General features: G+C 45.9%; 1 protein-coding gene and 1 non-coding gene across 2 annotated transcripts; both read right to left on the bottom strand.

Moving 5' to 3' along the window:
* Positions 1-5,636: 5,636 nt before the first annotated feature.
* On the bottom strand, positions 5,637-10,327 carry RPLP2 (ribosomal protein lateral stalk subunit P2). Its single transcript, XM_075094467.1, has 5 exons — positions 10,173-10,327; positions 9,736-9,859; positions 7,949-7,997; positions 6,167-6,265; positions 5,637-5,758 (listed from the first exon to the last, which is right to left on the bottom strand). Exons 1-5 carry the CDS (start codon positions 10,301-10,303, stop codon positions 5,682-5,684), a joined length of 480 nt encoding a protein of 159 aa, XP_074950568.1. The 5' UTR covers positions 10,304-10,327; the 3' UTR covers positions 5,637-5,681.
* Positions 7,659-7,791, bottom strand: LOC142058182 (small nucleolar RNA SNORA52). Its single transcript, XR_012660874.1, has one exon. It is a non-coding gene; the product is annotated as a small nucleolar RNA SNORA52 (small nucleolar RNA).
* Positions 10,328-11,397: the final 1,070 nt, after the last annotated feature.

Raw genomic sequence — 11,397 nt, 5'->3', positions numbered from 1 at the left:
GCCCCCGGCCGGCGGATGGGCCGAGGTGAGGGGCGGCGGCACGCCGCCAGCCTGGGGCGGGAAGGAGCCGGCCCCTCCTCCCAACCCTTCCTCCGGTGAACTCCCTCTCCCGGCCCAGGGAGGCAGGTCCCCGTGGCATCGCGGTTGATCGCTGTGGAACCAGAGCCTCCCTTAAGCAGTAGGGGCTATTTAAGGGGGATTACGGCTTCCTGCGGCACCCCAAACCTTGCCGTGGTTTCCGCCCCCCTCCCCCCTAAACCATGCTGTTTCTTGGAGACTTCTGGTCCAAGTTCGTGGAGTTTCCTGCAAGTACAGTCCTTCGTTTGTCGGGAGATGTGCAAGAAGAGTCAGAGGAAGGGAAAAGCTTTCCCTTTTCATAAAAAGCTTGAGGACCAAGGGGGAGACAATGCCACAGTGCAAGATCAGAAAGGCAACCTGCCTCTCTTAACAGCTTCCTCTGCCTCTAAACTCACTAACACACACACACACTTGCTTACCTTCGCTAACCTTCACTTAACAGTTTCCTCTACATGCCTCTAAGCTCATCAGAACTCTTACCTTTGGTCAGGGCAACTGCAATGTTCACTAGTGCTCTGGCACAAGCTCTTAGCGCAAGCAAGCCCAATACGTATCAGCCCGCCACAGACCATCACTGGGCAAGAGGCCAGCGCTATTAGGAGATCAAAATAGATAACAAGCTAGAAATATCAGCTTGTCATAAGCAATACAGGCTATAGTTATTCTGACAATTAGGTAAGTGTGAAAGTTTACAGGGACAGCAAAAGGATCAGCAAGAGAAGCAGCTGCTTAATTCAAAGCAAGGAAGCATGCTCAGCAGGAGGGAGGCTTGGGGGGTACAAAAAAAAAAAAGCGTAGTTTCTTAACAGAATCAATGTGGGGCAAAAGCACTTTCTGCCAAGGTTTAAAAAAACCCAAACTTAATTCATCTTGGCATAAATCCATTTGCATTAGTTTTCTTACAACTAGTCAGAAGTTTCTCACTGAGGACACTGTTATACCTGTCCTCAACAGCTGTCAGATGTTAGACTAGGCAGAGACCCTCTCCTATTCCTTCCACTCCAAATGTCCTTTGAAAGGATACAAAGGAGGATGGTACCCACTCCCCTCCCCCCAAGGGGCTGACCAGGTTGTAAGAACAGCCTCACAGTCAGCTGACTACAGCAACCAAACTTGGCAGGTAACCCTTGTATAAATCCAATATTTGAGCTCAAGTTAGGCCTCATACACCAGCCTCTACCTTCAGAGTGTTTGCCATTAAACGTTTGTGCTTTCCCTCCATCAGACAGGCAGGAGTCCAGCCTTATCTTTCTGCCAGGTCCTACCGTGGAGCCCAAGACCTCACCTAGCTGCCAGGAAATACCCTTGATACATGAGCTAATGAGCTCCTAAAGAATTAACCCCACTTATCTCGAGTCCTCTCTTTATATTACCCTTCTTTCTCTTCCTCTCATACCTCTACTTGCTTTTGTAATTTCCTTCCTCCCTTGGTTTGATGTAGTTATGCAGCCCTTGTCAGCCCTCACCTCCACCTGAAGAGGTGAGCATAGATGCACCTGAGCCTTGACCCTTTTAAAGGCCCTTAACACCAAGAGAATCATAGTGATTTCACCCCAGGCTCCTGGTGACACAGAAAGGTATTTCCATGTAGCCTAAACCTGAAGAAAACATTGTCTTGCATTTTCCACAACAGGGATTGTACTAGTCAATGGGCTGTGACTTAAGCGGAAATCTGTGGCAAAACTGAATACTGAACCTTGTTTGCAGACTTGTAACCACAGGAACAGCTTTGTTCTTGAGCCGACGCTGCTTCCTCTTTTTTCAGCATTTCACAAACCTTAAGGTTCCTACTATGCCTGGAAAATAGAACCAACACTGCAACAATGCTGGGGTTAGTTTCACTTGATTTCTCAACAGCAATCTCATCCTGAGTTGTTTACATCACCCTACCATTGTCCTCAAGGTTACCTATTTGAGGAGGTTAATGCTGCCCTGTTGAAACAGGTTAATGAAATAAACCTGGCAGGCTGGCAAATGACAGTTTTTCTCAAAAATAAATTATCCCCCAAAGCTAATCTTTTTCTCCTCAGTAAGAAACTACTGCCATAATCATGCAGTTGCTCATAACCCTGCAATAAGCCAGGTCAGCAAGATTTACATGGCAGCTTTTCATGTGTATCAAGCTCCTATACAAGACTGCAAGTTCACCTGTGCCCTTACATGTTGTGATGCCACTGAGACAGCTTCTCATGCGATCTCGCTTTGTTGCATTTGTTTTCTAGTCTAATGAATGGTGAGCAGTTGGTACATATGAGATAATAACGTACAAGCAAACAATCTCTGTTTTTTCAGGTAACATCTTGGTTCTTGGTGGACATTGGGAATTACTTTTAAAGGGAAGCTGAGAGGCAGTCTGTTACACTGTTGTCTTCAGTATGTGACTTGAGTATTGCCGCCTGTAGTTAGCAAGACTGTGGCACTGGTCACAAAGCCTAACCTGAATGCTGTTAACATCGCTGGAAAGCCTGACCTTGATGTCTTTTTCTTACCCATGATGTTTGTGTATATCAGACAATTACGTGACAAATGCTTGGGACTTGCTTCATAGGAGCATCTCCTGAGGCAATGGAGCAGTCCTTTTGCTCTCTTGGGACTGAATTTTCCATCTAGGAAAGCTAATACAGATCTCTCTGCCCTACCAAGTAGGCAGGGCAGAGATATCTCTGCCCTACCAGGTTCAGCAGCGCTGCCTGCATGTAGCAGCTTGCAAAATTGGGCCTTAGTAGTAAGAGAGGGCCTTAGTAGTAAGAGTGAAACCAGTTAATTTGACAGTGGCCCCAGGGAGCCATTGCTTATTACTTGCCAGTAGTGTCCAGGACGTTCTCCCTTCTTTCCAAGTAGTGAAGATGTTGTGTCACTCTCCCTGCCCCAGGGTGTTTGTAAGGAGTGATTTTCAGCCAGAGCTGGTTTGAGATGGTGCAGCACTTGTGTCCCAGTGGGCAAAGCTCACGTTTCAACATCAGGCCTGACAAAATCACTCTCCCCTACTGTCAATTTAGTAACAATCAGTTACCAGTGTAATCTTCAGGCACAAGGCTAGCCTTTCCTTTCCCTTCATTGCCTTTGAGCCTTTATGAAGAAGTCAGGAAAAATCTGTTCTAGCTAACACTGATTCTGTAAGAGGACAGACTAGGCCACCACTCCAGGCATTTGCAGGCACCAGTTTTCTCTGAGAGCATCATGGAATACAATGCATCTGCCTCATGGCTACCCTTGCCTTTGGAAATAATTGCTAAGTCTGAAAAGGCATCAGCAACACTAGAAAATTTGGAAGAGCATCCACAGAGCAAGAGCAGGGATCCTAACTCCTTCATAGCCAAAGCTCATTGATCAGCAGAGCAGAGAGTGGTAAGCCCTATCCAGAGGACCAAACAAGTCTGCAGCAGATTTCCAAGCACATCACTGCTCATGTTCAAAGCCATCAGGTGACAACTGTTTTCTAAGTAGGTACAGGGGAAGAAAGCTTAAAATGCTTTGGTTTTGCATTTGGAAGAAGTGTTCATTGTGCAGAGGTTTTAGCAAATTCTGTAAAATGTGTGTGAAATCTTGGAGTAGGCCTGTCCCCTGGCCTTCACAGGGAATACGTATAGGGTGGTTATGTTAAATAGATTAGCTCCCTGCAACATGGTAGCCAATGCTGTATTTTCAGTGCTTTCTCCGAGAGCTGTCCCCAAAAGTTTCTTCTCTAAACAGTTTACGAAATGAGCCATCCTTCTCAAAGCAGATTGAGCGACAGGAATTCTCATCAAAATGGTGCACTTTCAGGAAGGAATTTAAAGGTGGTAAGAGGTCACCCAGCACAGGATCAAGTCCATAACTCAAGATTTAACAGGTCACAGGGAGAAGACAGAAAAATAGGGGGAAGAAAGAAGTTAGTCTTGATGTAGCTGTAATCCTCCCCTCATCACAGTAGCCAGCAACTCACACCACAGGCCTGGGCACAGCAAAACTCATGGAATAGCTCAGCGTCACTGAACCAAATTCCTTTGTTCATGGAAAAACCCTGCTGAGTGGTGTGACAGGGCAGATCCTTCCTGTGAAACCACTGACTTGGCTTTTGCAGCAGCCAAGCAAGGTAATATTGCAGGGAGGGGGGCAGGGGGAGTAGCTCTCAGTAAAACTACATCTAAGAATCAGTCTTGGAGAAAACAGCAAGGAAAGAAACACAAGTATACCTGCAGCCCTTTCAGTGCCAAACCACAGCCATTACAAGTCTGACAGAACTAGAGTTAACACAAGCAGTTTTCGTTACTTCCACAAAGATCGCCACCCTAGGACTTAGGAGACAAAGTAGATGAAAGGTGGTGGCACTGTTACCACCCATAACTGCCTTGCAGCAGGCACAGAAGGGCAGCAAGGGTTAGTTGCTTAAATCACAGCCATTTTGAGGTCTGAGGATCTAACTTTCAACTGCCCTCTCCCTTGGCTGCTGTGAAGCAGTGAGCATTTTCTCTCAGTACACCACAGGGAGATAAAATAGTTTTTCCTACTTGGATTTCACTCATCTCCCCTCACAAGCACTTGCCATGCTTTAGCCAATGACTCATAACCAACATAGCTGTATCAGCTTGTAGTTTGTTTTTTTTTTCCAAAACAACTTAGAAAAGCTTCACAGGATAGACTGCTCCAGGACACCTTTGACGCCACCCATGGAGACCTGGCATGGGAAGATCATCACATGTGCTACTTGTATTCTACCTACTTACGGTGACAGCCAGACCGCTGTCAAGTCAGGGTAAGTTGCCTGCCAGAACCACCTCCAAACAGAAGACACTTTATAAAAGCAAAATTTTCTGTCCTCCCAAGCTGACACATTCTTCTGGACACACCAGAGATCAGTTTCAGTTCTCCAAAAACACCCTTCTCCTCATAGTTTCCTTTTGTTCAGATCAAGGTGATTCATATCCTGATAGTTCAGCTACCCCCAGAACAGCCATTCCGCATGAAGAGCACCTTGTATTGATCTCAGCATCCCACGAACAGCAGGATGCAGTATTTTTTTTTTTTTGTTACAGATCCTCTGTTAAACATACAGATGTAACATGAAATCCAAGCATAGTCAAGCATTTTATTGGTGTTGTCCCTCGATCTTGGAAACCTGACACAGTGATGAAATCGCTGCTTCTAGATATTTACAGAAACTAGCTCTGAAATAATAATTATCTGGACTAATGCAGACCTGCTGTCCATTTAGTTTCACATGCTTTGGAATTGATTAAAAAGATCCTGAAAAATAAAGCCCTTTATTGCTGAATAGATGGGATTCCTTCCTGAGTGACTGGGATGGCAAAATAGATACTATAGAAGGTCAACTTAAGATATCTTAAGGTAGATTTAGCTTTCCCATACCATTTAAGAAACAGGAGTGTCAAAACAAGCATCCAGGTTCACACAAGTTTAACCATTCCCTAAGTATGTTATGACAAGCCATGGAACTCAGCTCTCTTAAAGTTCACGTACCTGTTTCAGAGGTAAAATTCAAAGCTTTGCCAGAGCTATTTGAAGAATAGCTGTCTGAATCCATTAGCACTTGTATGGTTATAATGATAAACTCAAAAAACATTTAAAACAAAGAATTTTAATAATTCCTCTATAACAAATAATTAATCAAACAGGCCGAATCCCATGTCATCGTCAGATTCTTCAGATTCCTCCTTCTTCTCTTCTTTCTTTTCCTCAGCTGAATGAAGAAAAAAACCAAACCAGTATTTACAATTTTTGCACCACAAATTTTCAAGATACATGGTGTTCTCAGCTTCCATATTATTGGTATTTCAGCCTCCACGGTTCATCTCATTCCCGTTCAATAACCAAATACAAACACCAAGGGGATGCAGACACTACTAGTGAAGGGACGTGCTTCACACAGGCAAGTCTGTCTGATTCTCGGTTCTAAGCCGGACCAATCTTAAGACGAATAAAGAACAAATGCTTCTGATTGCCCAAAGGAAAAGGAACTGTTCAGTTTACACTTCAATCACATAGTGAACTACCAAAGTGGAAAAGCCTTGAAATTTGGATTCAGTTGTTAAGATTTTAACAGAGAAATGGAGCTGCCTTGTAATAACGCCTCTCTGCCCATACTCACCAGCAGCAGGGGCAGCAGCTGCAGCAGGAGCAGCAGAGCCCCCTCCGGCAGACACTGCCACAGCTCCTCCGGCTGGCATGCTGGCAAGTTTCCCATTACCTGAGTAGGACAGAAGTGAAAGTATTTAAATGCTCATCACAAGCACAGAGGTAAGGTGAAAGGGAAAATATATGAGAGTGCAGAAAAATGTTACTATGCCTCATGGACTGAACCTGTCACGATTAGCTGAAAGGAACAAGAGGCTGCACCCATGTTAAGAGAGTAAACTATTCTGGGAAAAAAAAAACCTCAAGAGTTTAAGATCCACAAAGGCTTATCCTGAGACCTCCCACAGCACGGTATTAGTTAGTTTTCTTCTGTACATGAAGTCCCCTATTTATTTTTTTTTCAAAAATTATCATAAAAATAGTGGCACACACACATCCAATTTTACACATACAGAAAAAGGGTATGTTTTCTGAATACACAATAATAGCCTGGAAATTAATACTTTCAATATACCTCAAAAACAACACATAGGCAGCACCAGCTTTCCCCTTCCCCTTTTTTAACGGTATAGAGAACTGTGAAGGCATGCCTGGATCACACAGGAGAGAAGGGGACGGGAAGAAAAATGTATTTATGGCAAAGAATACAGTATTTTAAATAAATTCTTCAGCACCCCATGGAGCCTATTGCATCTCCTTTGATATTAGCAAATTGACTTCTGATTTAAGCTCGTCTTTGGGGAGCTAGCTAGTTCTCTGGCATCTGCCTTTCACACACCAAGGCTCCCCTGGCATTCAGAGGTCGCGTACACAGTATGTTTGCTTGTATTCCAATTTCTGGGAATCAGTTTCTAAATAATTCCCTGTTACTTCAAGCTGTAATAAAACTAGCCAAGTAAACAAACATGTTTCATATGCATGTCAGTATGTTCTAGGAAACAATTTATTTAAAGAAGAAGTATTACAGAAAGAGAGCGCGTAAGCGTGTTGTAACCACAGGCATGATGACTCACTTAGGTCTTCAGACCACACCAATAGAAATGTCCAGTTACTGCTTGTAACAGCAGCACCAGGCAAAGTCCTGGCATCCTTTAAGCAAATGTATGCCTAAAAGTCCCCTTGTGCCTATGCACTTGCAAAAAAATAGAAATTAACCAGAAACCTTTGCACTACCTCAGCTCTGCTTTATTTCAGCCCTATGACCCAGTTAAAAGTTCCAGCTTTGGTAAGAACAGGTAAGAACACAAGCTTCTACCACAATCAGCACTCAGAATCCTATCTTCGAGAAAAGGAAATGCCAGACTTGGGGAGCCCTAGAAGAGATGTGTACTGGAGAGGCTTATTAATTTCAGAGGGTATAACTGTACCCTTAATGTGAATTGACACTTACTTACATTTAAGAATCTGTTCTTCCTGTTTTACATAACTGGTGCATACATGTGGGTAAATGACAAGAAAAAAATCTCCCAGAGAACTTGAAGGACGGTTCATTTTTCCTCTGATCAACATGTCCAGAAAACTAAATCATGAGCAGACTACCAGTAAGCTCATACATGCTTAAGTTTTCCAGTTTAATGTGGTCCACAAGCGAAACCCAGCAGGTACTGGCACCGACCTGCAGGGCATGAGAATGGACCTGGATTTTGGTCATTTCAGCTCAGATCCCACATGGAAATCCTTGACCGCAAAGCTAAACTGATGAATAATTAGGGAGTTGGTGGCAGTTCTACAGTCTTCAGGTCTGTTACCAAAGCCATAGAGGTAATTATCTGTGACACTTGGAGACTGTACTTACCCTGAGCAATGACATCCTCAATGTTTTTTCCATTCAGCTCACTAATAACCTGTGTAAATTAAGTTTACAATGTTAATAGTTTCAAAACAGCACAAGCATAAGCTACATTTAAACAAGTAGTGATTAATCATCGTGTAAAACGCCTCCATCCTCCTGCTTATACAGCCCCAACATTCCTTATTTCTCAGTGGAAGGAACAGGATATTGAAATGAAAACTCCAGCTAAGTCTTTCATACTTTTCTGTGAAAGCTTTTTCATGAAATCTATTACAATAAATTCATAATGAATCCAAGGACCTTGCAGAAAAAAGGATACACAGATGTTGTGGAGCCAATTAGGAAACCCCAGTAATGGTTTGTTAGTCACTGAGGGACTGCTAACGTAGCTTGCTTAATACTCACTGGGAGGCTCTGAAGCACTGGGCCCTAGACTAAAAACCGCAGGGTCCCGTTCCTAGCGTTACCAAATGTTACAGCCAAGCTGGCTGTTGTATCCTTGCACTGGAACAGAGAGTCCCAACTTCAGTTTTACTACCTCCGCCATATAACCAGGGAAGAGGAAAGCAGAACACAAACCCCAAAATTGCTAAAGCAAGCAAGCACTTTAAGGAAAAAGACAGAATGCCACAAACTTTACTGGTGAGTCTCTGCTACCAGGAATCAAACACTGCAGAGTAGCCAAAGGACTTTAACCAAGAGCTTTTCAATAGGTACCTCCTGCGTACACAGAGCATATGATCTGTGAAATGCCATGCCTGGGTGTTTGCTTCACCCAGAAGGAAGGTGTTTTTAAGACTTTACTAGATTTACACTGGCATAAGAGACAGCCAATTCAAATAGAAAAGGATTAATTAATCATGACCAAAACAAATTCCAGAGAAGCTTTCCGGATATTGGAGGATCAGAGAAAACAACTCATTTGTGAAGGTATTAAACATAAACACGCGAAAGCCGAAAGACCTGGCATTTAAACAGGAGCACCATGAGTTCAAACTGACAACCCAAGCCATATGGACACTGTCAACTCAGCCAGCCCATTGTTTGGTTGGGCCTGTGGTAAATCACTGTCTCCAGTGGGGAGAGTAACTTGTTTTTCCCTCCACCTCTCTGGAAGCACTCAGCATACAAGTACAGGCCAGGTGACAAGACTGCTTTTGGGTTCTTTTTTTTTTCTTCCAAGGCCATTTATTTTTAAGTCCACAAGCCTGGAAGTCTATTATATGACAAGAAACATTCTAATTAAGATACTCTCTTCTTTAAAAGCCTGTTTTCAACACAACTATTTCAGCATGAATTTCCAAAACCTTCCTATGTATTATTATTGAATACCTTTAACATCCATGTTATAACTTGTCTATGTTTCTTGGTGAAGAAGCAAATGCTGCTTTGCAGCACAGTAAGTAAGAATTTATTACTGAATATCAGGCCTCCAAAAGCGTTCACTTTGAATCAACACTGATCAAAAGCCAAAATTAAACATTAAGTGCAAACTATACATTATGTCAGAACAGAACTTATTTTCAACACATACTTATCTGTAGCCACTATCCCACTTAAAATTACTAGCCTGAACAGTAAGAAGTCAGCATGAACTGACAGAAATCTTCACAGAGGACAGGCATTAGATAAAAGGGCCAGATTTCTACAAAAACGTTGTAAAAATAGTTTTGTTCGGTTAAGCAGTGTTTTATCAGTCACGCATGCAAGGATGAGTGAACGCCTGAACAGAACAAGGCTAGCTCATCAGCAAGGCAACCACAGAAGCGCCGAAGCCAAGGCAACGCCACCTTGTTCATCCGCTCATCGTCCGTCTCGATGCCAACGCTGTCCAGGATCTTCTTCAAGTCCTTTGACGTGGGGGACTCGTTGCCGCCGAGGACGGCCAGCAGGTAGGCTGCGACGTAACGCATCCTGGGCAAGGAAGGGGAGAGTAGGGGAGAGCGGGCCGTCAGCGCTGCCGGAGGCCTGGGCGCCCGCGGGGAGCGAACCTCACCCTCCCGCCTATGACTGTTGAAGTGCAAACCCACGGCACGCGAGGGGCCTCCGCCTCAGCCCGTCCCGTCCCCCCACACGCAGGCCCAGGCCGGGAGAGCACATGGCCTCCATTCCTTCCCCCCCCCCCCCCCCCGCCGTGGTCTCGCCCAAACCCGGCTGGCAGGGGTGGGCGCGCCGGGAGCGACCATTCCCACCACGGGGGGGACATGCGGGGCCGCCGCGCGCTTACTTGGGAGGCGGCGGCGGGGCGCGAGACAGGCCCGGGACGTGCGCTCGCGACGGCAGGCGGCGGCCAAAGGGAAGGGGCGGTGCCTCGGCAACACCTTCTTCCCGTGACCCCTCAACAAGGCGCGCTGCCATTGGACTAGGCGGGCGGGAGCGGGCGAGGCCAATGGGGAGCCGCGAGGTTTGCTGCTTGCGGCTGCTGCTGACGCCGCCGGCGGTGGCGCATGCGCAGGGGGGGGCTGCGAGGGGAGCCTGGAGTGCCGGCCCGACGCCTCACCGCAAAGGGGCGGAAACTAATTGTCCGTCTTAGAGGTTTTTTTTTTTTTCCCTCCCCAAACTGCTGCGTCCGGCAGACCCTGACGGGGTCGGCGCGGCCCGTCCTCTGAGGAGAGGCCCTCCACAGGAGGGAGTGGGCGGCCTGCCCTGCGCCGGTGGAAGCCGGGGGTTACAAACCCAGCGGCGAGGCCTTGCCGTCGGATTGCAGGAGTTACGGAGCTGGGCTTGTTTAGCCTGGAGAAGAGGATCTTGTCAGTACTTATAATAAAGGGGGGGTGTCAAGAGGTTGGGGCCAGACTCTTTTTAGTGGTGCCCAATGACAGGACAAGGGGCAATGGGCACAAACTGGAACATGGGAAGTTCCACTTCAATATGAGAAAAAACTTCTTTACTGTGAGGGTGGCAGAGCAGTGGAACAGGCTGCCCAGAGAGGTTGTGGAGTCTCCTTCTCTGGATATATTCAAAACCTGCGTGGATGTGTGCTGTGCCCCCTGCTCTGGGTGTCCCTGCTCAAGCAGTGGGGTTGGACAAAATGATCTCCAGAGGTCCCTTCCAACCCCTACTATTCTGTGATTCTGTGAATGCTTGGTTCGCCTGATTCCTTTCTGGATTAGGGAAATGAATAAAAGTGAAAATGTTGCACCAAAACCCACCGGACCCAAATAAAGCAGAACTGCTGCAGAAGCAGGGCTGTGAGGAGGCTCTGGCCATCCCTGCCTTGCTGCCATGGAGGCTCCACAGAAACCCTCTGCATGGGTGAGAGTGCTCTCTGCTTCTCTTGTAACTGGTGCTGCCAGAAAACACCCAGACTCCCAGTTTTATAACTGAGGAAGTGCTTCAGAGAAGTGGTCAGCGGTTAGTGTTTACTCCCTGTAGGAAGAGAAATTCCCTTCAGGGCACTGTGCGGCTTTGAGCAAGGGGTGCTTATCCCAGGGCATTAACACAGCAGCACC

The sequence above is a fragment of the Phalacrocorax aristotelis genome, chromosome 5, assembly GCF_949628215.1.
Source record: "Phalacrocorax aristotelis chromosome 5, bGulAri2.1, whole genome shotgun sequence".
Taxonomy (NCBI): Eukaryota; Metazoa; Chordata; class Aves; order Suliformes; family Phalacrocoracidae; genus Phalacrocorax; species Phalacrocorax aristotelis.
Note: the sequence above shows the minus strand (reverse complement) of the source record. Positions and strands in the feature narration are given on the sequence as shown.

Coding starts and splice junctions, on each gene's coding strand:
- RPLP2 (XM_075094467.1), bottom strand. CDS start 10,303: ATGGCAGCGCGCCTTGTTGAGGGGTCACGGGAAGAAGGTGTTGCCGAG. Junction 9,860..10,172: donor GCCCCGCCGCCGCCTCCCAA/GTAAGCGCGCGG, acceptor TTCCTTGCCCAG/GATGCGTTACGTCGCAGCCT. Junction 7,998..9,735: donor ACGATGAGCGGATGAACAAG/GTGGCGTTGCCT, acceptor TAATTTACACAG/GTTATTAGTGAGCTGAATGG.